Source organism: Haliotis asinina, chromosome 2 (assembly GCF_037392515.1).
Source record: "Haliotis asinina isolate JCU_RB_2024 chromosome 2, JCU_Hal_asi_v2, whole genome shotgun sequence".
NCBI lineage: Eukaryota > Metazoa > Mollusca > Gastropoda > Lepetellida > Haliotidae > Haliotis > Haliotis asinina.
In genome coordinates this window covers 1,876,984-1,901,790 of record NC_090281.1, presented here as the reverse complement: position 1 = coordinate 1,901,790, position 24,807 = coordinate 1,876,984, and the positions used below count along the sequence as shown (strand labels likewise).

Below are 24,807 nucleotides of genomic sequence, written 5' to 3'. Positions count from 1 at the left end.
ATTATAAGTTTCCAAAGAAACACATGTTTTTACCGCATACTGCTGGAATGTTCTGATGAATTGTTTCTGAGTTATGATGCAGTACCCACATACGTCTCACATACGTCTCACATACGTAGTTCGTTGCAGTGATACACATGACCCTGTACTAGACCTTACCAAGAAAGAAAATTCTAGCGAACACATTCGGAGCATCATCACTGCAAGAAATCCCCAGATTCCAAGATTTGAAACAAGGTGGTACATGATAATGAGCCGCCGATCTGGTAGCTGTATGTACAAACTCTACCCGTGTGTTTTTTTTTATAAAATAAGGCACGACGTGAAATAACAATGTGTGTCTTATGTCGCTAGAAGGCACCACAATAACACGATGCGGGATAATTTCGACTACCCGCATACCATCTCACCAGCAGGTGCATCGACACAGGTGGACGGTAACGTGATTCCTCGTCCTTATAAAACCATCATCAAGTCAACACGTGCTGCCGTCATCTGGAATTATGTGAGTCACCCAACACTGGCTAAGTCATGCACTTAGTTGTTGCAGAATGTGTATAAAGCCAAATGTGAGTCCTTTTATTGAAACAGGACAGAGACAGATGAAAGACATTAAGTGAGTTATTTCATCCCAATCCACGAGGGTAGGAAGTAGTCTGTGTAATTGGCTGAGAAGTGTCTCCGGAGTGCAGACTTCTCGACGGCTGGCCACTGATAATACACAACCTCTCCTCCTGCCAGGAACCCCGCCCACCAACTGAACGATCCCACAGTAGTCAAACTGTGGTCACAGTTCACCAACACCGCCATGTCAACGTCAAACGTGTTGCCTTCCACGTAAAAAACGTCATCACCAACAAAATGCTTCTTGGTCCACGCCATGTCATTCGAACACACAATGAACAACGTGTTGGGGTATTTGTCTCGGTAATACTTGGAGGCATTTCCTAAGTATTCTGGCGTTGCAACTGCATAACCAAATTTATGTTTAACCATATCGCCCCGTCTCACATGGACGCCCACCAACACTGGGCGGGTGTCCTTCACGGTCGCATTACGTTTATGGAACGTGTTTATAGCACCATTTATAATTCCAGTTGCTTTGTCATTGATTTCCTTCTTGAAGGTGAACTGTTTCTTGATTGAGCCCTGAACGTGCTCGAAGTACTTGTAGGATTGTAAATAGCTTCCCACACATATGTTTCTTCCTTCGGTAATATTCATGAGGCGCTCGTCTAAGGCACAGTCCTGCCTTGAACCCATCCCCATCGTCCCTCTGACAACACAACCAAAGTCATCCACTGTTTGAGCATTAAGCTGGAAATATTTGGTCAGACTTAAGTCCTTATCTACAATGAGAGTTCTGTTGTTAGCAGCTGCTATTCCATATGACGATGCATAGACAAACATAATATTACCGAGTCTCCCAATGGGCCTACAGCACAGGAAGTTTTTCTTCTGTATGTACTCATTCCTGAATGGGTTTCTGCATGTTAAAGGTGTTGGTTTGGGAGGAGCAGTGGTTAATACTGGTCGTGGAGTTGTGGTTGTAGCGCCTTTTGTGCTGGGAGTTGCTAGTGTAGTGAGTATATGTTTTGAGGAGGTCGTTATGGTGTTGTGTCTGACTGGTGGAGTGGTTGTCTGCCTATTAGGTGGAGTTGATGGAGTTGTTGATGCTTGTCGTGGAGAAGATGCAGCTCGAAAGACACTTGTTGTCCAGGTGACATTCTGAGTCTTGTTTAGTATAGCAGGTTGATAAAGGTTTGACATTGAGCTGTTGACAAATATATGGTAGACTTGAAGTTCGTGACGCCACTGGTAAGCCATGAGGATCGTGAATACAGCGAACACAATCAGGACCAGGAAATCTGAAACAGAGACGAGAAAATGACGTACCACTTCTTCATATATATGGTTGATAAGAGACACGGTGGAACTAATTATTTTATTGAGTGGTTTTGTGTAATATGTGCCTCTGCAAGGAGGTAGAGTACGTCTGTTAATAACAGTGACGGTGTGTCCTTGGCTAATATTTCGTGTGTCATGCTTAATAATAACATAACTGGATTGCCGTCTGTGCCAGGCGTTGATTACGAATGTTGCGAAGGCTATCCTATTGCACTCACTCACTCATTCATCCATTCACCCAAATGGGTGTTCCAGCTCTGCAAATCTGGACAATTGTCACCGGGTTATGAATCTCAGATACTGGATATTCTAACATAAACGTACTCCTGGAAAAATAATGAGGACTTTGCGGTGTTTTATTTGATGGACATTATCTTATGATTATGTTGTCTGCATTAACGTTTTCTGTTGTATTTCTTGCAAACGTGTATACATTTCACACCTTTCAAATTAGGACAGATCACACAAATCAGAACTACCTGACTTCACAAACAATTACTCTCAACCTCAGCTGCAGCAGGCGCTTACACTCTACTGTTGGTGAACTCAGACCTGCTGGGTACCAGTGAGGTCAGTCAGAAGGAAAAAGTGCCCCTGTCTTTTAGAGTGTAAGAAACAATGAAGGATTCTCATTTTTTCTTGTAGCCATGTGCAATATTATGACATTCCTTGTTGAAGGGCTGTGAACTTTGATAACTTAATCTACTTACATCCAGAAATGTCCCTTAGAAATGGCATTGTAGAATGCCCAATACCCCTGTAATAAAACTCTAGATATTGCTGACATGATCATTGACAATTGTGATGCTTTGTTTATTACTGAATCATGGTTGAGAGAAGTGAGTGAGTTTAAATTTTATCGTCACATCGGCAATATTGCAGCCATATCGGGACGGGAACAAGTAAGAATGACATTGTAGAATGAAAGAATATAAGAAACTAAAACCCTGTTGACGAAGAACAGTAAAACCACTAGTATATATCACAGATATCCATCTAAGACTAGTAACTAGTTATAAAACAGTTTAATTATAGAGGACAATACAACATAAAAATGGACTATAGATTGCCAACAACTGAAGGTAGATCACCATACTAGGGGCCATGGGGACTTACATTACTTTAGCTACCTGCATGGTTCCTAGCTGGATTTACACCATTCCCTCAGTTGTTAGCAATTTAGGCACGTCTAGCCATGCATTTAAAAGGACACATATATTACGATTAAAATAGCAGAGAGTTTGAATTTACTTTGAATGTTTGTGGACTTACGTACCCTCTCAGGAGGACAATAATTTTACACAACTTTAACCCCCCTCGAGGATACAGCCACTAGCAATCTTTGTTATCAATTTAACCTCCGATCATAAAATATTTATCTATTTACAAATCCGTTAGCAAATCCAATTCTTTTAAAAATGCAAAAATTAAACGAGAACTTATGTTACTAAAAAGATCTTTCATAGTTGATGATTTGAAATATTTATCCCTTGTGATGGAATATTCGACACAGTCAAGCAAGACATGCTTAACTGTGATTATTTCATCACAAGGGATACAAAATGGAGGATCCTCCCCTTTCAATAAATATTCATGTGTATATCTCGTATGGCCAATACGACATCGCCGCATGATGATCTCTTCAAATCTTGACTGGCAACCCAAATAGGTATAACCAATAGAAGGTTTTATTGCATGTAATTTATTAATGCCCACTTGGGTGTCCCACTTCTTCTGCATCAGATCATGGATATAAGATCTAATGGAAGCTTTATAATCGGTGTATGGAATAAGAAGTGGTGTCAGAGATTTGTTGAGAGCTGCCTTGGCGGCAAGATCCGCCATTGTGTTCCCGGAAATGCCTACATGGCTGGGTAACCAACAAAAGACGATGTCGTATTGGCCAGTAGCAAGATCATTATGCAATTCAATAATTTCAATTAAAAGTGGATGTTTGCAACAAATATTTTGAAGAGCCTGAAGGCAAGAAAGAGAATCTGAATAGATTATATACTGTTTATGTTTATAGTGTCTTTTAATATACTTAAGAGCCATTAAGATGGCGTTAGCTTCAGCAGTAAAAATAGAACTGTTATCTGGCAATCGAGAAGATATTGTTCTGGATCCAGTGACAGTGGCACAAGCAACTGCGCCACCGTCCTTGGACCCATCTGGAGGTCATTATAATTGTTCCGAAGTCCTCTAACATTCCATTGTAATAAACAGGTGGAGGAAGTCAAGGTGGTTTAACAGGAGATCGTGAATGAGGGGAAGGTCCTCTGCAGTGTAATGGAGAGGTTTCCATATCCAGAGGTTCAAAGCTGTTACGAACCTCGACAGAATTGTTCAAAGATACGTCAAGGTGTTTAAGAGCTTTTGCTTCTTTTCTTTTATGTTGTTTTCTTTCTGCTTTGGAAAAGACAGTTTTGTTTGGTTCAGTTTTTTTCCAAGTATGGGGTTCTGGCACAGATTCTGGTCTACGATTAACTGTTTGAGACTGAGGGGTAGATGGTACATCAGTCTGCGTGTCAGTTGTTGAAGTTACAGCACTGAGCGAGTAGAGGAGTGTTTGCTGATCGGTGACCCACTTTTTGGATAGAAGAAGAAACTGCGACCCACTTTTTGGATAGAAGAAGAAACTGCGACAGAATATGGCTTTGTTGAATTGTTGTTTTGTGTCTGGTCGGCAACTAATTTTTTGGCCTCAGAAAAGAAATGTTGTTTGAATATTTGATTTTAATAATCCTAGATTCTTTCTCAAACTCTGGACATTGCTTAGAGTAAGACATATGCTCACCACTACAGTTTGCACATTTCATGGCATTTGTACAATCAGTGTTCTCGTGATTTCTACTGCAGCGGGAACAAATTGGGGAGTTATTACAAGAACTTGCCCCATGACCAAAATGTTGACATTTAAAACAACGGAGTGGATTTGGGATGTATGTATCCACACCGATGTTAAGATATCCAGCTTTGATGGATTTGGGTAGTTTGGAAAGCGCAAAGGTAAACAGATAGGTGGTAGTAGGGATAACCCTGTCATTAACTTTTCTAGTGAAACATTTCACGGATGTCACCCCTTGAGTCTTGAGTTCTGCCACAATCTCCTCTTCTGACATGTCAGACAAACATTTTGAACGATCTCGAACAATGCCTCGACACGAATTTAATGTCTTGTGGACAGATACAACAATCTCAGTATCAGCAAAATGGTTTGCTTTGAGCAAATTTAGAGACTGCTGCCTTTTAGCACATTCAATCAGCAATGAACCAGAACGGAGACGAGTAATATTTTGCACAGTGCCACATATTCCTTCCACAGCCTTAGAGACAACAAAAGGGTTTATCTTAAGCGGGAGACCATTAGCACCTTCCACAACCAGAAATCGTGGCCATGAATCTACATTTAAAACAGAACTTTCATCATCAGAAGACGAAATAGTGTCTGTATCAATATGACGTCTTTTAGTTGAATACTGAGAACCAGTGATTTGTGGGGAAGCCATGTTGAAGGTAAACATTCGACATCCCTGCTCCCCACCCGCCATCGAGTGTCAACGAGGACAGTGCTGTAGTGGAAACCAGCGACAAGCACTAGGGCTACAAGGATGTTATACTCAAGCAATATCAACACAGGTAGCAAATATTGCCAAACAGAATAAAAGTCAGGTTGGTTCAGACCCTACATTTATTTGATGACAATTTGAACCTGGAGGTCAATAGTGCCAGATTGGCCCTTGAGCCACCACCTTCTGGCATATGACTCTAGGCAGTTCAATCAAGAAAAAGTGTATACATTTGACATAGAAACGGCCAATACCCAATAATAGTTAAAATGTGCAAAATACAGTCACCATGCACAGGGCTTGGCGTGACCAGCCGATTGATAGAATCGGGCCGATTCTACCACCCGTCTAGGTGAAGTAAGGGCCGAAGTGGTGTGTTGAGCAATAGGAGCGCGGTTCCAGGCTCCTGCTGCCCTCAACCACCAGACTACCGTCCTCCACCGACACGGGCCGCAACCCACGGCAAACGGGTTGGTGGACCAAATATCCCCCTGGGTCCACTACGGGGGTGTCGGCGAGCTCTTGGCATTACCCAGCACCCACCACGAGGAGGTGGCTCGCCACGGGTGCCTGGTTGAGAGAAAGGGGAGATGACTCGCTAATGCGTGAAATGCCTCCTAGCGGATACAGGGTGCTATATGTTCCTCGGAGGCATACTACTGGAGGTGGAGTGGCAGGTATTCCCAGGACATCACTGAAGATAAGAGCTATTGATACTTCAATCTATGTATGATTCCTTTGAACTAATGGAAGTGCTGATATCCTATCCCAAGTCACTTTTAGGGCAGCTTGTCGCTATAGATCCCCTCCTACAAATGCTAACAAGATTCAGGATATAACTTCTTTTCTTGACAGCCACTTATATATGGTATTGAACAGAAGGAAACTGATGATTTTGTTTGTAACGTGTGTCAGCGCGCCCGAATGCACCCGTTGCTGTACGTACATGCACGTGGGTTGAAATACTAGTATCCCGTGTATTTCGTGGCTATAGCTGGCGACAGCGTTAATGAGTTGAACGCTGCCAGTTAGTTAAATGATTGCTGAGGGATAAAGACGTCCGCACGGAGTACCAACCAGGGGGTTAAAGTTAGTATTCAGAAATATCTTCTATTATCGGGAAGACATTGATACAGACGTGTTAAGATTCACGTTATCTTTGAATGTGCATTAGTTTTACGGTTTTGTTTCAGTGTGTTAAATGTTCAGACATAATTCTTTTGTCTCTTCGTTCATTTTATAAATGGGGAATTAGAACTGCCTTATTCCCAGGTATGTTCCTACACATAAAATGGCCACGTCATTCATTGGGTGGCTACAAGGATTGACCGTGAGTTGATAAAAGGTGTCTCTGTTGAAGACATACAATTGTCGGAACATTTTATGATCATCTTCAAACTCTCACTTTCTTGTCCTCCGACTGAGCACGCCTATGACACATTGATGTCGGAATTTGAAGGACATTTTTGATACACTCACGTTAAGGATATTGATAAGCTTCCGTTCATGTCACATGTCGGAATCTTAAGGACATTGATAAGCTTTCGCTGATGTCACATGTGGGAATCCTAAGGGCATTGATATGCTTTCGTTTGCCAGTGACATGAGAAAATCAAAACTTGTCTCTGATGCCCTGAAGATCCTGACGACTTCTGTTACACTTATAATAGCACCTTGAAAACCCTTTTTGATAAATAAGCTGCAGTGGAGCTTGAAATAAAAAAGAAATCAAGTACTCCTTGGCACAACCACAATGTTCTAACTACAAAGAACATTCGTCGTAGAGCAGAAGGTGATAGAGGAAGGCACGTTTGGAGGTTCATCGACAGATATTTTGAAATGCAAGACATGATGTGACTCAACAGATTCGGGGAGGAAAAACTGAATTTTGTGTATCTATGGTTATTAAATGCAAGCCCTCACCCAGTGCTCAATACAACTTTATCTTTGCGCTCATGGGCAGAAGAAAGATACTGTCCTCCCCTCAGGAAATACGTTGATGTACTTGCTGAAACGTCAATAATTTCTCCGTGGATACAAATTGACAAAATACGCCAAATTTTCCAAGAAACGTTTTAGGGAATAACTCCGACGTTGATCATGTACCGGTTCAGTTTGTGGGAGAAAGACTGGACATACTTTAGGCAAGACATCCCCTCTCATATCAAGTCCAATTCCAACAAAGATCCTGCTGACTTACACGGACTTACTTCTTCCAGTCATCGCCAGGATTAATATCCAGAATCCCCAGTCTGGAACAGTTTCTAAGGTTCGTAAAGAGGCAGTTGTAGATCCTCATCAAGAAGCAAGGACTGGTTGACACAGAACTAAAGAATTATCGTCCCGTTTCTAACCTGACGTTTCCTGGTGTTTCGCTGAGTATAACCATATCGTCTGCGAAAAAGCAGCAGGTACAGTTTTAGATCATCTGTGTTATCCCCCGTATCATTTCCCCCGTGTAGTTGCTGTGCAAGATCTTCAATAAAGAATGAGAAAAGAAGTGAGAGAAGGATTTTACCTTGTCTTAATCCTCGATTGTAATTGAATGTTGGGCTTGCTCTGCCCTCAGCTTGACACAGGAATTAACATTGCTGTACCTGGTCCAGGCCGTCTATGCCAATTTTGTAAAGTTTCAGCCACAAACTATTTCTGTATATACTGTCTAACGCCTTTTGGTAATCTAAAATGTTCAAAATATGTTTCCATTTTCTTTTAGACTTTTTTCTATAAATGCTTGGAAATGAATACCGAGTCAGTCGTGCTGTGTTTCTTTCTAAATCCAAACTGTGCATCTGAAATAAGATTGTTTTCCACGTCGAACGTTTGTTTATGAACTTGGTAAAATAGTTTTCTAAAGTTACTGAGAAGTGTGACTCGTCGATAATTATCCGTATTTGTTTAACATCCTTCCTGGGTGTTGGGGGAGTGTCCGGAATCAAGTATCACATTGACACATCCGTCATATCCTGTCTAAAAGAGGTCTTTTATCACGTCCTGATTCTACCAACATTCCATCCTCTCCGGTAGCTTTACCCCTTTTCATGTTTTTGAGTGCGTAAGTTCATTTGGTGAGATAGGTTTATTAAGATCCTCAAGTATATTAAAATCTGTTTTCTAGGCTCACACGTTCTTCTTCAACACTATGATTTGTAAAGTTAATATCTGTATGGAGTTTCAGTGACAGGTCTATGGTCAGAAAATCCTGTTATATCTCCTATTGCGAAGGAATTCATCAGATGGAACTTTTTAGGTTGAATTAAGCAATAATCTACTACACTTTAACCATTGGTATGGTCGCAGGTATATTCTCCGATGTTGGCGTCGCTGTGTTATCTACCGTTGGCAATGCACATGCCCGTTGTCCCTGGCAGCACGTGAAGTTAATGCATCCGCAACGCAACCAGTGTCATAAAGGAGACAGCCCCTGTAAGAATTATATACAGCAGAAACACACTCTATTAAATACTTAAAGGAAACGCACACACCTTATAAGAATCAGTTAAAGGAGGGACACAGTGTAAGAATGAGTTAAAGGAAGTAGGAAGTACTTGAATGAGACACAAACACTGTAAGAATTACTTTATTGAGAGAGACACTGTAAGAACAGTTAAAGGGGACAGACACTGTACGAATTACTTAAAGCAGGCAATGCACAAACCAGCTGAAGGAAACAAATAGCATTGTTGGAGAACAATTTTCGGTGTAGGTATATCGTTATCAGGCAAGTGTTCCTGTGCTTCACCACCCCGTCCTTGATACCGATGTCAGTACCTGCACAGACACGTCCCACTCATTACAATAAACATTTTGACTATTCACAGAACTCCTAAAATGCCCCTCAAAGGAAACAGTATTATCAGTTGAAGGAAACAAACACTACTGTTATCAGTTGAAGGAAACAAACACTACTGTTGTCAGTTGAAGGAAACAAACACTACTGTTGTCAGTTGAAGGAAACAAACACTACTGTTGTCAGTTGAAGGAAACAAACACTACTGTTGTCAGTTGAAGGAAACAAACACTACTGCTGTCAGTTGAAGGAAACAAACACTACTGTTGTCAGTTGAAGGAAACAAACACTACTGTTATCAGTTGAAGGAAACAGACACTACTGTTGTCAGTTGAAGGCAACAAACACTACTGTTGTCAGTTGAAGGAAACAGACATTTATTGTTATGAGATGTAGGAAAGAATCACAACTGTTATGAGTTGTAGGGAACTAACACCATACTCTGTATTGTCTACTCCTGTACGACGGGTGCTACAGGACCACCCTTCATCACACTGGTTTCTGCTAAAAGCTCGCATACTTGTCTACTCCTGTACGACGATTGCTATAAGACCACCCTTCATCACACTGGCTTCTGCTAAAAACTCCCATGCTTGTCTACTCCTGTACGACGATTGCTGTAAGACCACCCTTCACCACACTGGTTTCTGCTAAAAGCTCGCATACTTGTCTACTCCTGTACGACGATTGCTATAAGACCACCCTTCACCACACTGGTTTCTGCTAAAAACTCCCATGCTTGTCTACTCCTGTACGACGATTGCTGTAAGACCACCCTTCACCACACTGGTTTCTGCTAAAAACTCCCATGCTTGTCTACTCCTGTACGACGATTGCTGTAAGACCACCCTTCACCACACTGGTTTCTGCTAAAAACGCCCATGCTCGTCTACTCCTGTACGACGATTGCCATAAAACCGCCCTTCATCACACTGGTTTCTGTTAAAAACACCTTAGAAATTCCCACGAAGTAAATGCGATGATTTTGTCTGCCAGTTTGTAACACTAAGGGACATAGTCCGTTTCAATGTCAAATATGTTCTCGTCAGGATATGACTGAAATATCTCCGATAAAATCTTGAAGGTCACATGCAACGTAAAACACAGCTTTGCAGAATCTGATACCTTTCGGTATGCTCTTACCGAAACGAATCGTCAAAAATCCATTCCTTGTGACAACAAACATGTCTTTACGACCTCTGTTGACGCGCGTCGCGTACTTCAACATGGTATATGGTCACCTGGCGCTCAATGGCCCTGTTTCATTTTCAGATATGACCTTAAATATTGATGTATAGCTAGTGAGTTTATATAGTCATATAGCTTATGTGTGGTAGTTAGTGGGACCTGTCGGAGGTCTAGATGTGTTTTTGCGTATGCGTGCGTGTGTGCGTGTGTGTATGCATATGTGTGTTTGACTTGGTAGACATTTGGAAACTTTATCAACTTGAATACTGCAACATCTGACGTCAAGATGAAAGTATTCTATTGACCCTGGGGATGTCTTGCTGGTTTGCCAGAATGGTGATCAATAGTTATTGTAATTATTGAGTTTGTGGAGAGGTCGCTGCAGGCACGATCCTAATCATAAATTCTAAATCTTCTACATTATATTCCTTATCCACACAACCGATCAAAAATGTATACATTGCTGTGAATATGGTTTATTTTAGCATCATTTAAGTCTCATTAAACTTAGGATAATAACAGTTGACTTGGCACACCTTGCCCTATCTGATTGTCAGATGGATCCTCGGGCTGTACGTCTCCTCAAAAAGTCAGTGCAGCAGTCAGACCTTTACCCATCGATTCCTCAATACACTAGCCACTGCAGAGTTCGAGCATCTGCCCGTATATCTGCAGACGTTAGGATGCAAAATCTAACCGTATGTCACCTAGGCGATGTTTTAGTATGCAATATCTACCCATTGGTCACCAGGTCATGAGTTAGTATGCATTATCTACCAGTATGTCACCTAGGCGATGTTTTAGTATCCAATATTTATTCGTATGTCAGCTAGGTGATGTGTTAGAGTTCAATATCTGCCCGTATGTCACCTAGGCGATGTTTTAGTATCCAATATTTATTCGTATGTCAGCTAGGTGATGTGTTAGTATACAACATCTACCTCTTATGTCAGTTAGGAGATGTCCTAGTACATAATATTTATCCGTATGTCAGCAAGGTGATGTGCTAGTATCGAATATCTACCAGTTGGCCAGCTTTGTGATATGTTAGGATGCAATATCTAACCATATGTCAGCTAGGCGTTATTTTAGTATGCAATATCTACCCATAGCTCACCAGGTCATGTGTTAGTATGCAATATCTACCCGTATGTCAGCTAGGTGATGTGGTGGTATACAATATCTTCTCGTATGTCAGCTAGGCGATGTGGTGGTATACAATATCTTCTCGTATGTCAGCTAGGTGATGTGGTGGTATACAATATTTACCCGTATGTCAGCTAGGCGATGTGGTGGTATACAATATCTTCTCGTATGTCAGCTAGGTGATGTGGTGGTATACAATATTTACCCGTATGTCAGCTAGGCGATGTGGTGGTATACAATATCTTCTCGTATGTCAGCAAGGCGATGTGGTGGTATACAATATTTACCCGTATGTCAGTTAGGCGATGTGGTGGTATACAATATTTACCCGTATGTCTGCTAGGCGATGTCTTAGAACTATTGGCATGACGGATAACCTATAGTAGTAGGAAATAAACCTTTTAAAAAGTGAACGTGTGCCGGAAACGTAAACCATTTCGCTGAGTTGTCAGCTGTAAATGTTACCTCACATCGACGTATTATTCTGTTAATAACACGGACGTTTCGTACAAGTTACACCTGTTACCAAGGTCGATTAATGTTCATAAATCTACCACAGCTGAAACTTATGGGCTGACCTAGGCCGTTGATTGAAACATCACGCCAGCACTCAGCAAACTGATTTTCTTCAAAACCACACAGCCTTTAGAATTATATTTGTGATAATATACATCAATTCTGCTTGGTCGTTGGTGCCCGGCAGTCCATGTGTGTGAAAATAAGTGGTCGCGGGTACCCAGTAGTGTATGAGTGTGAAATTAAGAGATCACAGGTACTCGGTAGAATATGAGTATGAAAGTAAGGATTCACGGCTATCCTGTAGTCTGTGTGTGTAAAAGTAACAGGTTATTGGTACCCGTTAGGGTATGTGTGTGAAAGTAAGAGATCACGAGTACCCAGTAGTGTATGAGTAGGAAAGTAAGGGTTCGCAGGTACCCTGTAGTCTATTCATGTGAAAATAAGAGGTCGCGGGTATCGTCTAGTTTATTATGCGGGGTCAGAGCTACTAGTAGAACTGGTCTTAATATAAACGGGGTTAATGGAAGTGGGGAGGGTGACTGGACCTTGGGGCCTCTAATTACACCGGATAGTGTTCACCATGATAGCTATAACATAGTGTATGTTGTAATACTGATGGTATCTGTCAGCTAGCTGTTTCGTAACATACACCGCATCACTGATCGAGAGCTGGACAGATGTTGGGCAGCCACGAGCAATCAGTTGCAATAACCGACTCACAATGCCCCAGTCAAGCATGATATATGCCGAAGGGAGAGGATACAATGTTGCTTATCACCGCTGGATCGGTGGGTGGTTCAGCAAGATGTTGTAGGTGTGAGGCCTCTACACCGTCCTTGGTTCCGTCTCTAACAGTGCCAGTGCACTACAACTGGTCGACAACTGGGTGGCTTCACACACAATATCACAAAAAACGGACAGTAAACATGATATTGCTTCCATGAGCTTTCTGTCTATACCGCCTCTTTTATAACGCGGTGACATATACCAGTGTTACCGCACCGACATAAAGTAAACATTGTTCATTTGTTTAAACCGACGCCTGGCAAGGTAATATGAAAGATGATCGTGCAATTAAAGTAGGACAAAATTCGTTTACTGATTTGGAATATGTAGGTTATCACGCGAGTGTGTTTTGGGAACGGTAAATATCCTGCATTAGGAATAATACGCACTGTGTTCAGAGAGCCTCGGTGGGATATTATTAACCATCCCCAAACACATGGATGTAATACCCCTTTAACCTATTTATCATTCAATGTCATAACACAACATAACATGTGTCATATTTGGGGTGACACTTTCTTAGTAAAGTACAAGTAATCCCAAATATGACACGTTACATTTGAACACTTTCTAAATGGCATTGTGTAATCAATGTCATTCTAAACGTCCAGGAATGTGCACAGATATCTATGACGTCACAAATATGTGCGTTGTAACAATTATGTCATAAGCTCGGTCTCACATTTTTTCTGATCCCTCAAATGACCAGGGTCATCTAGCTTTCGGTAACTGGTTATGTAGACGCAACATGTTTTCAACAAATCTTAGCTGACGCGTGGACAAACCAACAACCAACGTTATTTACTTTCTACCACGGTGATGGTGATTGAGGAGTTCACTGAACACTGACGTTTTTGACATACATACATAAATACACGTTGTGAGTCGAACACCCAATGTGATACTTAAATCATAAAAATGATTAACACATTTAAGATATATAAAACTTGCTGAAAGCCGCCGTACTTTAACAAACTTTTGATATGGTACACGGCTAATTTCGACAGAAAGTTTTATATGTAAAACCTCCATATGAACATTACGTTATTTCATTCTGGCATAACATCTCCCTCCTCACGCGCGCGCGTGTGTGTATTTATGTTTATGTGCCACCGCTATTGGAGTCGAGCGCAAACTATTTTGCTTTAGAAGAGAGTAGAAACACGTGAACATCTTAGCTGCCAAAGTCCAGAGACGTGGGCCAAATCAGCTATGTCACACAATGAGGAAATGAATGCATTTGTACCAGATCACCGATAGGTTTGATGCGTGTAACTTAGCAACTGACAAAGGTGGCATACAGAGCGGGCAGTAAAATATAGTCACACTGAACAGCCGAGACGCCGGGCGTGTGGTGCTAGGGATACTTTCACGGTTCAAGTGGTTGTATATTTTGGTGGGGACCGATTTGCTGTTTGTTGACAAGAGACAACATCTCTCGCCGTACACGATGTATGCGACAATGGGCGGGGTTAAGGTGGGGGTGGAAGACAGTTGTTCTGGTGAACACGTTAGATACAAAATAACAGCCCGTTTACAAAATCCGTGACATGTCGTGCCTGTACCATGAGACGTATCTGTCCGGGACCTGAACACATTCACCTAACCAATCATTTACGTGCCAATGCATACCTGTACATATTCACGTGCCAATGTATACTTGTACATATTTACATGCCAATGTTTACTTGTACATATTCACGTGCCAATGTATACTTGTAAATATTTACATGCCAATGTATACTTGTACACATTCACGTGCCAATATCTACTCACGCACCCAAATCTGCTCATCATATTCGCAATCATGCATCTCCTTGAGCACATTCTCATGTACTTGGACGATGCCGATTATTCTTCAGAAACACACAATAAATATCATGATGTTCATGAATTGACACGCGACACGTATGTCCGTCATGTGGCCTAAACACAATCCAAGTTCCCTGTATATTTAAACACGTTCACATGTAGCTGCATCACTAAAACCACATGAACATATCTCTGCATGACCCTCACACGGTACCATTCCCGTAAAGGTCTACTCAAGTAGAACGCTAACACGCTTTCACATTTACTCGTGACGAGAGAAGCATATCCTCCCGAAAATCAGTATATCTTATACACAACCCTTGCACTCCCACCCGGTATAACCATAAAGCGTTCCTGGACAGCCCTTCTATGCCCCTCCACCCTCCGCCTCCTCCCCCGATACACGTCTTCGCGGCGCACACCAATTACTGAATGGAAAGACTGCAAAGAGCGTGGTGACGTAGACCCTGGAAATAAGTTAAAGAAGGAAATGACTGATCGAACTTACTTCTCAGTGAAACAATCCTGTAGGCTCCCTGTCTCGTCATCTCGCCGACTGATGCCTGTCTCCATGTGCTTGGTCCTAATCAAGGAGCCACGGGGAATTACCTGCGTTGAACAATCAGACAATCGAATCCACACAGCACATACATAGGACCGTGATATCGACACACATCCACACATATCCTTAGGCGTCCCCAACAATGTGTAAACTAATCCCGCTATGGTGTCCACCTGTACAAGTTTCCGGGTGTACATCTACCTGTAGCGTCCTCGCTTCGGTTAAGACGGTCCGGGCGGATTATACGGGTTGATATTCGATCTTCGTTGGAAGATGGCCGAGCGTTGTCATGGCATAAATATTGGACTCGTGGAAAGCAATCGATCATACGTCATTATGTTCAGCGACGAGATGGGTTTGTGCAAGTATGGTTTTGTTTTGCAGGTAGTGTTTGCTGTTCAGACGACACTGTACACACAACTGGTAGGTCATGGTGAATGTCGCGACCCTCTGCGTGCTACCGTACAAATGAGGTCCATTACGCTTGATGTGTTTCGTTTGGTTGTCAGGGTGGAGGGCGATGAAAAGTCTCGGCTTGGGGGAGTAAGTCGACAGAACAGGACAGAGCTTTTACCACGCTTAGGCCGGGACACTCGGCCTGTGATGGAGGAATAGTTTACATGGAACATTGTACAGGTTTCTTGATGGTATTACAGAACATACAATAGCATCAAACGAGTCGTAGAGGTTACAGTCTTTCTTCAGGTTCTCCACCTATCTACTTCTACAAACAGTGATAATCTGTACAGTCACTCATCTACAAGTAAACGATGGTGAGTGAGTGAGTGAGTTAATATTTAACGTCACATCGGCAATATTTCAGCCATATCGTGAGGAGAACATTAAACAATGAAAAGGACCATATGTACATTATAAAACCTGTCGACGAAGGACAGTAAAACACCTAGAACATCACAATAAGCATTAAAACTAGTTCGGAAAGTTAAAACTGATATTATTATATGAACAATACAGTGTAAAAAAAGACTATCGATCGCCAACAATAGAAGGTAGATCACCAGACTAGGGACCAGGGGGACTTACAGTACCTGCATGGACCCTAGCTGTATTTACACCATCCCTTCAGCCGCTGGCGATTGTCAGATATTTTAGCTAAAATTAAAATAATACAAATACTACGATTAAAAACCTGGCAAGTATAAATTTACTTTGAAAATTTCGGGACTTACGTACCCTCTCAGGAGGACAATAATTTAACAATACTTCAACCCCCTTTGAGGGTACAGCCACTAACAATCAATGTTCCTAATCTATACTACCACACATTAAAATTTAACTATCTACAGAACATATCAATTACAATTCAACAAGTAAATCAATTTCCTTTAAAAGTCCAATAATTAAATGAGTATTTACTGTGCTAAAAAGATCCGAACGTCTTTTTACATTGAAATATTTATCCCTTATGATGGAGAATTCGACACAGTCAAGCAGAATATGCTTGACCGTGACTCTCTCATCACAAGGGATACAAAATGGAGGATCCTCACCTTTTAAAAGGTATGCGTGGGTATACCTACAACTAAACGATAGCAGGAAGTTGTAAAGAGTAGAAACCTAAGAGTTAAGGAGGAGGGACCATACCACTTATATATATATGACCCACTGTGACTCCAGGGATAACTGTCGATTGTTTGGGTGGAAACAATAAACCGTACTCAGGTATATAATCTGCATTGTTCCAGGAACATGTTAGAACAAGTATGATGTGGTGTTTATGGTCACCAGTCCGATCTACACCGTTTTGTTGACAAGCTAAATTGAAACTAATTAAAATAGAAGCATGCAAATCCCCTTTTCACGTCCGACACCAGACACTCGTCTTTGTGACTGTCAGCAGCAGCTGGTTAATGTCATATACAACTGTTCTATAAATAACTGGTAGGCGCTATCGCAGCAACAATGGAAAAACCGCCACGGATGACTGGCGCAGTGCATATTTACGACCAGATGTGCCATAGTTTTAACATGCTGATTGTCTCCGGAGTCAAACTACATCTTTACTATTTGTATCTTGGAGTGCTGGTCACTCTCAAAATAGTAAAACAACTAAGTACATGTCCGTTGTCCGTTGCTATGGAGAAATCAGTGATTAAAGTTGAAGTGTAATCTCTCACCGCTAAAATATCATGAAAAGATATATTGTTAGACGGTGATAAAATGTTGTAATATACATACTCAATCCCCATACATGTCTCAGCCCATAACTGTACTCAATGACTAGCGGGTGTTCGATTCACTGTGTATGGCCGCTGTCTATTCTTTACAGGCTTTGTGTTTTGTTTTCCGGGTCAGACATTGTATAGTTCCCCTCGGCCCCAAGAACTATTTCCCTCGAGGGTGTGACTGGGTCCCACTACGATAGACTGTTATTGTAGTATTGTACCCCTGTAGATTTTCCATTCCCATGAAACGCATTCAGCTTTTGTCTATTCCCAGGTGCTATTAAACATAGCAATTTCTGGCTGCAAGCAATAGTAAAACAGGTGAAGCGCAGGACCTCCGGTTGGAATGTAGAAGGTTGAGCGTGCATGTTTGCAATGAACAAACGCCTACAGCACAGAAGTGAATGTTACGCTTCACCGCACAGTGAGTGAGTGAGTTAATATTTAACGCCACATCGGCAATATTTCAGCCATATCGTGACGAGAACCTTCAACAATGAAACATACAATATATACATCATAAAACCTGTCAACGAAGAAAAGTAAAAGAACTGGAATATCCCAATTATCATTAAAACTAGCGCGAAAGGTAAAATTAATATCACTATCTGGACAAAACAATATAAAAACAGGCTATAGATCTCCAACAACCGAAGGTAGATCACCATTCTAGGGGCCATGGGGACTTACAATACCTTTGCTACCTGCGTGGACCCTAGTTGGATTTACATCATCCCTTCAGCCGCTGGAGAGTGTATGAAATGCTAGCCACAAAAAATTAACAGAACATGAATACTACAATTAAAAACCTGGTAGACTTAAAGTTACATCAAATGTTTTGTGACTTACGTACCCTCTCAGGAGGACAATAATTTTACAATACTTCAAGCCCCTTTGAGGGTACAGCCACTAACAATTCTAGTTACTAATCTAAACTACCAATCATTAAACTACAGCTATTTACAGAACATATTACTCATAATTCAACCAAAAAAATCAATTTCCTTTACAAATACCAATGATTAAATGAGAATCAACAATGGTAAAAAGATCCTTGACAACTCAAGTAGTTGTAACCAATATGCGGTTTTATTTCATTTAGTTTGTTTATACCTACCTACTTGGGTGTCCCACTTCTGCATCAGATCACGGATGTAAGTTCTAATGCTAGCTTTGTAATCAGTGTATGGAATAAGAAGTGGTGTCACAGATTTGTTGAGTGCTGCCTTGGCAGCAAGATCGGCCATTGTGTTCCCTGTCACGTGGCTGGGTAATCAACAAAAGACGATGTCGTATTGGCCAGTAGCAAGATCATTATATAATTCGATAATTTCTGTTAAAAGTGGATGTTTACATGATAGGTTTTTAATAGCCTGAAGAAAAGAAAGAGAGTAGAGTCCGAATAGATTATGTACTGTTTATCTTTAGGATGTCTTTGAATATATTTAAGAGCCATTAATATGGCGTTAGCTTCGGCTGTAAAAATAGAGCTGTGCCCTAGAGGCGGAACAAGAGAAGGCTTTTTGTTATACAAATCCTCATAAAGCGGATTGAACACACAGTTATAGGCAGGGTTAGATTCATTACAATATAATTTAGTAATGAATTGTAAAGACAACCTTAAACGTCGTTGTGCAAGTGATGGTTCGTCAGCCTCAACGTAAAGAAGTTCGGAAAGACCCAAGACAAAGTCTTAGGCCTTGGTGGTGAACAGAATCAAGAAGTTTCAGGTTGCTTTTGCATGCTCCACCATATACGATGGAGCCATAATCACGTTTTGAACGGAATAGTGATCGATATAAGTGTAGGAGGGTAGCTTTATCTCCTCCCCACTTTGAGTTGGAAACAACTTTCAACAAATCGAGTGCCTTCAGACATTTGGCTTTAAGGGATTTAATATGTGTCAGGAATGTTAAATGGGAATAAAAAAAATTAAACCCAAGAACTTGGCCTCCTTAACAACTTTGATGGGTGTGCCATTTAAAAATAGTTCTAGGTCCTTATGGGGTTTAGATTTTGTACTATAATCTATACAATTCGTTTTGTATTTAGAAAATTTAACGCCATTTTCAAGACACCATTTATTTATTTTTGTTTAAACAAAACTGCAGTTGTCTTTCAATTGTATAGATATTTTCGCCCCGACAGGAAATATTGAAATCATCCACAAAAAGTGAACCATCGATTGAATCCTTTAAAACTTGAGCTTAACTGTTAATTTTAATGCTAAACAAAGTGACAGACAAAATACTGCCTTGTGGGACACCCTGATCCTGATGATAATGATCAGACAGGGCTGAACCCACCCGGACTTGAAATTGCCTGTTAGATAAAAAGTTGGATATGAAGTGTGGCAAACGGCCTCGTAATCCAAAATCATGTAAATCCTTTTAAATGCCATATTTCCAAAGTAGTGTCATATGCTTTTTCTATGTCGAAAAAGATTGACAGTGCATGTTGGTTGTTAATATACAGTCAGACCTCAGATATCCGAACTTCAGATATCCGAATATACCGTTCACAAAAACAACGAATTTTTCTAATGACAATTTTTGCTAACGAAACATAAAAAAATGTGTACAAATGTGCCTCGTAAATCCAAACACCAAAGCTGACATCGGCATGATGCCGGATGTTTACCGCTTATTAACAGTGATCACTGCTTTTATCTTTGCTGTCGGCGAGATATCAAAACATGAAGTCTATCATGTTTGCCGCTTGCCAATTCATTGTGTCTAGCTAGTTAATTTATTGTTTGTTGAAGACATGTATCACCGGGCGTGTAGGTTAATTAGCGAAGAAACAATTAAAGTTTGACACTGAGTTGACACTGAGTCGAATCGTTGATTGGGTAAGCAGAAATAATGACGACTGGGGGTGTCAATCGTTATGCAAATGACAGCAGATCTCTTTCGTGATTGCTTGCTGTTTTTTGACCGACATATGAGATCACGTGGAAGGCGGGTGCTTCTTGACAATGCGGCAAGTCACAACTGCAAGACTAATGTTACTGTCCATTTCTTGCCGCCGAACACAACCGCACACATCCAACCCATGGATGCAGGAATCATACGGCAAACATTGACTTCACACTATGTGAGATCTCACATCGAAGATCTGATTTATCACTTCGAAAATGCCGGCGACATCACAAATCTGGAACTTCAGATTTCAAGCAGCCAATAATGACTCTGCTGCCCGCCAACAGTCATCAATCAAAGACTTTTTCAAGCCAATGTAATTTATGTTATGTTATGCTATGCACATGTAGCCGACCGCATCGGTCCTGATTCAGACATCCGAATGATTCGTATATCCGAACAATTCAATAAAAAACTCAAAGTGTAGGTCTGACTGTAACTGCATTTTTAACAAATGACTCCAAGCGGGCAAACTGGTCAACAGTGCTCCGATTTTGCCGAAACCCATATTGAATATTTGTAAGTACATTATTGGATTAAGTACCATATTAATCTATTGTTGATCATCTGTTCCATAGTTTTTCAAACGCAACTAGTCAAGGAAATAGGACGATAATTTGAGGGATCAGTATGAACTATGGCATCACGCCATGATGACGGGAACGAACCAGATGTCCAAATACCATCAAGTATATTTAACAAGGTGAGTAAGCATGGTTTTGGTAAATGTTTCAGGAGTTGGTAATGGATGTTATCAGCTCCAGTATTATGAGCTTGGTAGAGAGCATCATGTGTTTCATGAATAGAAAAGATTTCATCATAATCCTCTCCATTATCTGAATTGAAATTAATTCTTGTTGTTTTTGATATGTTTGAAATTGAGGAGCATAGTTAGAAGACGAAGAGAGTTGAGCAAGAGTTTCGCCCAATTTATTCGCAATATCGGACTTGTCTGTCAGTGATTTATATAAGTGTATATAAGCGACCATTCAAGTCACCCATGATGGTACATGACTTTGGACGTTGGTCGTAGAGCTCTTGAAGATCAGCAAGAACGAGAGAAGAGGGGGGCACATTCAATGAGCACAAAGTCACATACATACATACAATGGTCACACGAACCGCAACAGCTTGAAGTGCAGTATTCAGAGGAAAAGGACTATGTATTATGTCTGTGTTACTTGTCTCATTAACATCAAAGACCCTCGACTGGCCTTTGGCGCTGGAGGTGAATAATAATTGTATGAATTAAAAATTAAGATTTTTCTTTAGTCCCCTACAATCCCATTGAATAATGGCATTTGAGTTCATGGAGGCTTAATTGGAGTTCTTGATTGGGAGTGGGGTCTGTTTCCTTGGTTTGGGACTGTGGGACTGACCTCCATCTTTAAAGGTTCAGTCGGATTGTGATCTCTACAAAAGATGACCCAGAAGGTACATCGACGTGTTGGAGAGCCCTGGTGTTTCACTTTATTTTTTCTTTTCACTCTTTGACAATTGTTTATGATTACCGGCATCTTTACCGTTTTGAATATCTGGTTCAGATGTAGCGTCATTTATGGATTCCGACAATAACTCTGTCTGAGAACATGATACGGATGTGTCTCTCTGTTTCATGGACATCTGACAAACGTCATCTAAAAGGAGTTGATCTGCCACCCAAGAAATTGACATCTGACACATGAAGGATGTGGTGGCAACTTTTACGACTGGAGGTGGGGAAGAAATGACAGTTGAATATTTAATGGCGGGAGTTCCAGAAGGATTTGGAACCATTTTTCTCTTCAAGAAAAGAAACATTTTGGATATATTTGATTTTAAGAATTTGGGATTCTCGTTGGAAAAAGGGACAAGTCTTTGACGAGGCCAAATGTTCTCCTTTACAGTTAGCGCAATCGATAGCATTTGTGCACCAGTGCTTTCATGCTTACCACTACAACGAGAGCACACCGTGTCATTTCGACAAGTTTTTGTTCCATGTCCAAATCGCTGGCATTTATTGCATCGGAGGGGATTTGGAACATAGGCTTCCACACCGATATTGGAATAACCAGCTTTGATTGATTTTGGAAGAAATGCAAAGACGAAAGGATAAGAGATAAGTGTTTGTTTTGCCAAGTTCATTATTTTGTTTCCTAATAAAGCGTTTAACAGCCGTAACTCCTTGATTGTTTAGTTCAACTGCAATTTCCTCCTCGCTCATGTCCCGAGCTCGGTCCCTGATTATCCCTCGACATGAGTTAAGCGTCTTATGCTCCGAGACAACAACTTTAGTGTTAAAAACTGTTTTAAGGACAGCAGATTAACTGATTGTTGTCTCCTTGCACATTCCACTAGGATAGAACCACTTCGGAGACCTGAAACATTCTTGGCATCGCCTGAGATACCTGTAATGCCTTTAGCAATGACAAATGGATTAAGTTTTAACGGAGTGCCATCTTCACATGCAATGATGAGAAATCTCGGCAAAGAATCTGTGACGGGTTGAAGGATTTCTTCGTCAGATGATGAACCATCAACATGACGGCGCTTGTGATTTGATGAACCAGGAGAAGCATTTAGAGCCATGGTTATTCGACACCTGTTCCCCACCCACCATGGAGTGTCAACAAGGACAATGTCGAAGCGGAAACCAATCTACAACATTAGGGTCACAGGGGTTTTATACTCCAGATGTAAAAAAAAACATGTAATGACTAAAGGAATAAATGCCAGTCTGGTTCGGCCCATGACACCGTTCCCAAGAAATACAGAATTCAGAGGTTCGGCACATGAGCCATCGCGTATCGCCTTCTTGCATTTGACTCTAGGTACTGTGGACACATTCTGCCCCGGATCCACACGGGAGAATAACGCTTAGCGTTACCAAGCACTAGCGAAACAGTTGCAGCGATATCGGTAATAATAGAAACAATGTCGGTAATACTTGAAACACGCTCAGCAATCTTCGGAGATTTCTCGACTCCGTTCCGTGATTTGTCGGTCGCGTTCTGAAACTCACAATCAAAACACGGTGTCACTCGAAGGAGCACCCGTCTCGGTGAGTTTTGTTTTAGTTTCTACTGTTTTCATTTTTATAATTATCCATCTTTGACCACCCATGTAGAATGCGTTTAGGTGTGAGGTGTTGTCGGAGCTATAGATTATCTTTTTAGGAAAAGATCGTCACTGCAAACATCGTCATAAGTCATGATTAATTAGTGGGAAGACAGTGAAGAGGAATGTGAGTTAGGGAGGTTGATGAGAAGCCAGAGTGGATAAGGGCGTTGTAAGCTGACGGGATGCAATAGCCTTGATCTCTGTCGGCCAATTTCCCATGAGTCTAATCATGTTTGTAAATGTTTTGACAATGTCCCGGTTGATGTTGTGTTTAGGAAATTTGGAGATTTGGTGTTTGCTTTGTTCATAAATGTTTTATGGTCTTTGATGCGTATGTTGCGTGGTCTGGATGTTTCACCAATGTAGTTGCTGCCACACCTCTAGGCCGATTTGGTTTGTTGTGTGTTCCTACCGTTTGCCTTAACGGTGGTTTTGAGAGATGTGACCATGGGGAAGTATGTGTCTGTTTGCTTGCTGCCAAAGTAAACGACTGATATGATGTGACGTTTTGCCGATGTAGGGTAGTGAGATGCGAATGGGAGTCGGGCTTTTGTGAGATAAGGTGTGAGTTGGTTTCAGTTTCAGTGGTGAATTGGGTACGTTGGTACTGTGAGCATGCTGTTCAAAGGAGGTCATACAGATTTCAGAGACGATGGGAAAGAGAGGGGAGCCCATGGGAAAACTATGAATTTGCTCATACATGTCATCATCCAAGGAAAAGTAGGTGGAATGAATGAATGAATGAATGAATGAATGAATGAATGAATGAATGAATGAATGAATGAATGAATGAATGAATGAATGAATGAATGAATGAATGAATGAATGAATGAATGAATGAATTTAAATGGGTGGTAGTTTAGAAAGTATACATCAAAGAGTCTTTTAAAGGTCACACATACTCTAATAGGGTACAAATGGAAAATCATTTGCTGACATCGTTATAAACGAAACCGCGTCATTAAAACTGCTCATTTCGATCTTTAATTACCTTAAATCGACCTTTTTGTCAACAGTGCACAATTCTCAGCCGCAAACGAAATTTCAAACAATCAGAGCGGCGTGTCTCCGTGACGTAATAGTGGGTATAGAAATGAGGGTCTGTGCAGTATTCATCTACATTTCAGGGGTTAAACTATTTCGTTTACAGGTTTGTTCAACGCTGAAATAGCGAAAGCTGTTGAGAAAATGAAAGCTATATGTTCTCACAATCTACTATCATTTAGTTTTGTCTCCTGCTTTGCCTAGTTTTCGAGTTAAAACCCTTGTTTTCATAGACGATTCTGTCAAAATCACTTGGTGTCGCTAGGTTATAATCCGT

General features: G+C 41.1%; 1 protein-coding gene across 1 annotated transcript; it reads right to left on the bottom strand.

Annotated features, from left to right (window-relative positions):
- Positions 1-560: 560 nt before the first annotated feature.
- LOC137272181 (galactoside alpha-(1,2)-fucosyltransferase 2-like) lies at positions 561-15,243 on the bottom strand. Its single transcript, XM_067804533.1, has 2 exons — positions 15,227-15,243; positions 561-1,868 (listed from the first exon to the last, which is right to left on the bottom strand). Exon 2 carries the CDS (start codon positions 1,825-1,827, stop codon positions 622-624), a length of 1,206 nt encoding a protein of 401 aa, XP_067660634.1. The 5' UTR covers positions 1,828-1,868; positions 15,227-15,243; the 3' UTR covers positions 561-621.
- Between the last annotated feature and the right edge of the window lie 9,564 nt (positions 15,244-24,807).

Bases quoted from the DNA above. Each gene is read 5' to 3' on its own strand.
- LOC137272181 (XM_067804533.1), bottom strand. From the start codon at position 1,827: ATGGCTTACCAGTGGCGTCACGAACTTCAAGTCTACCATATATTTGTC.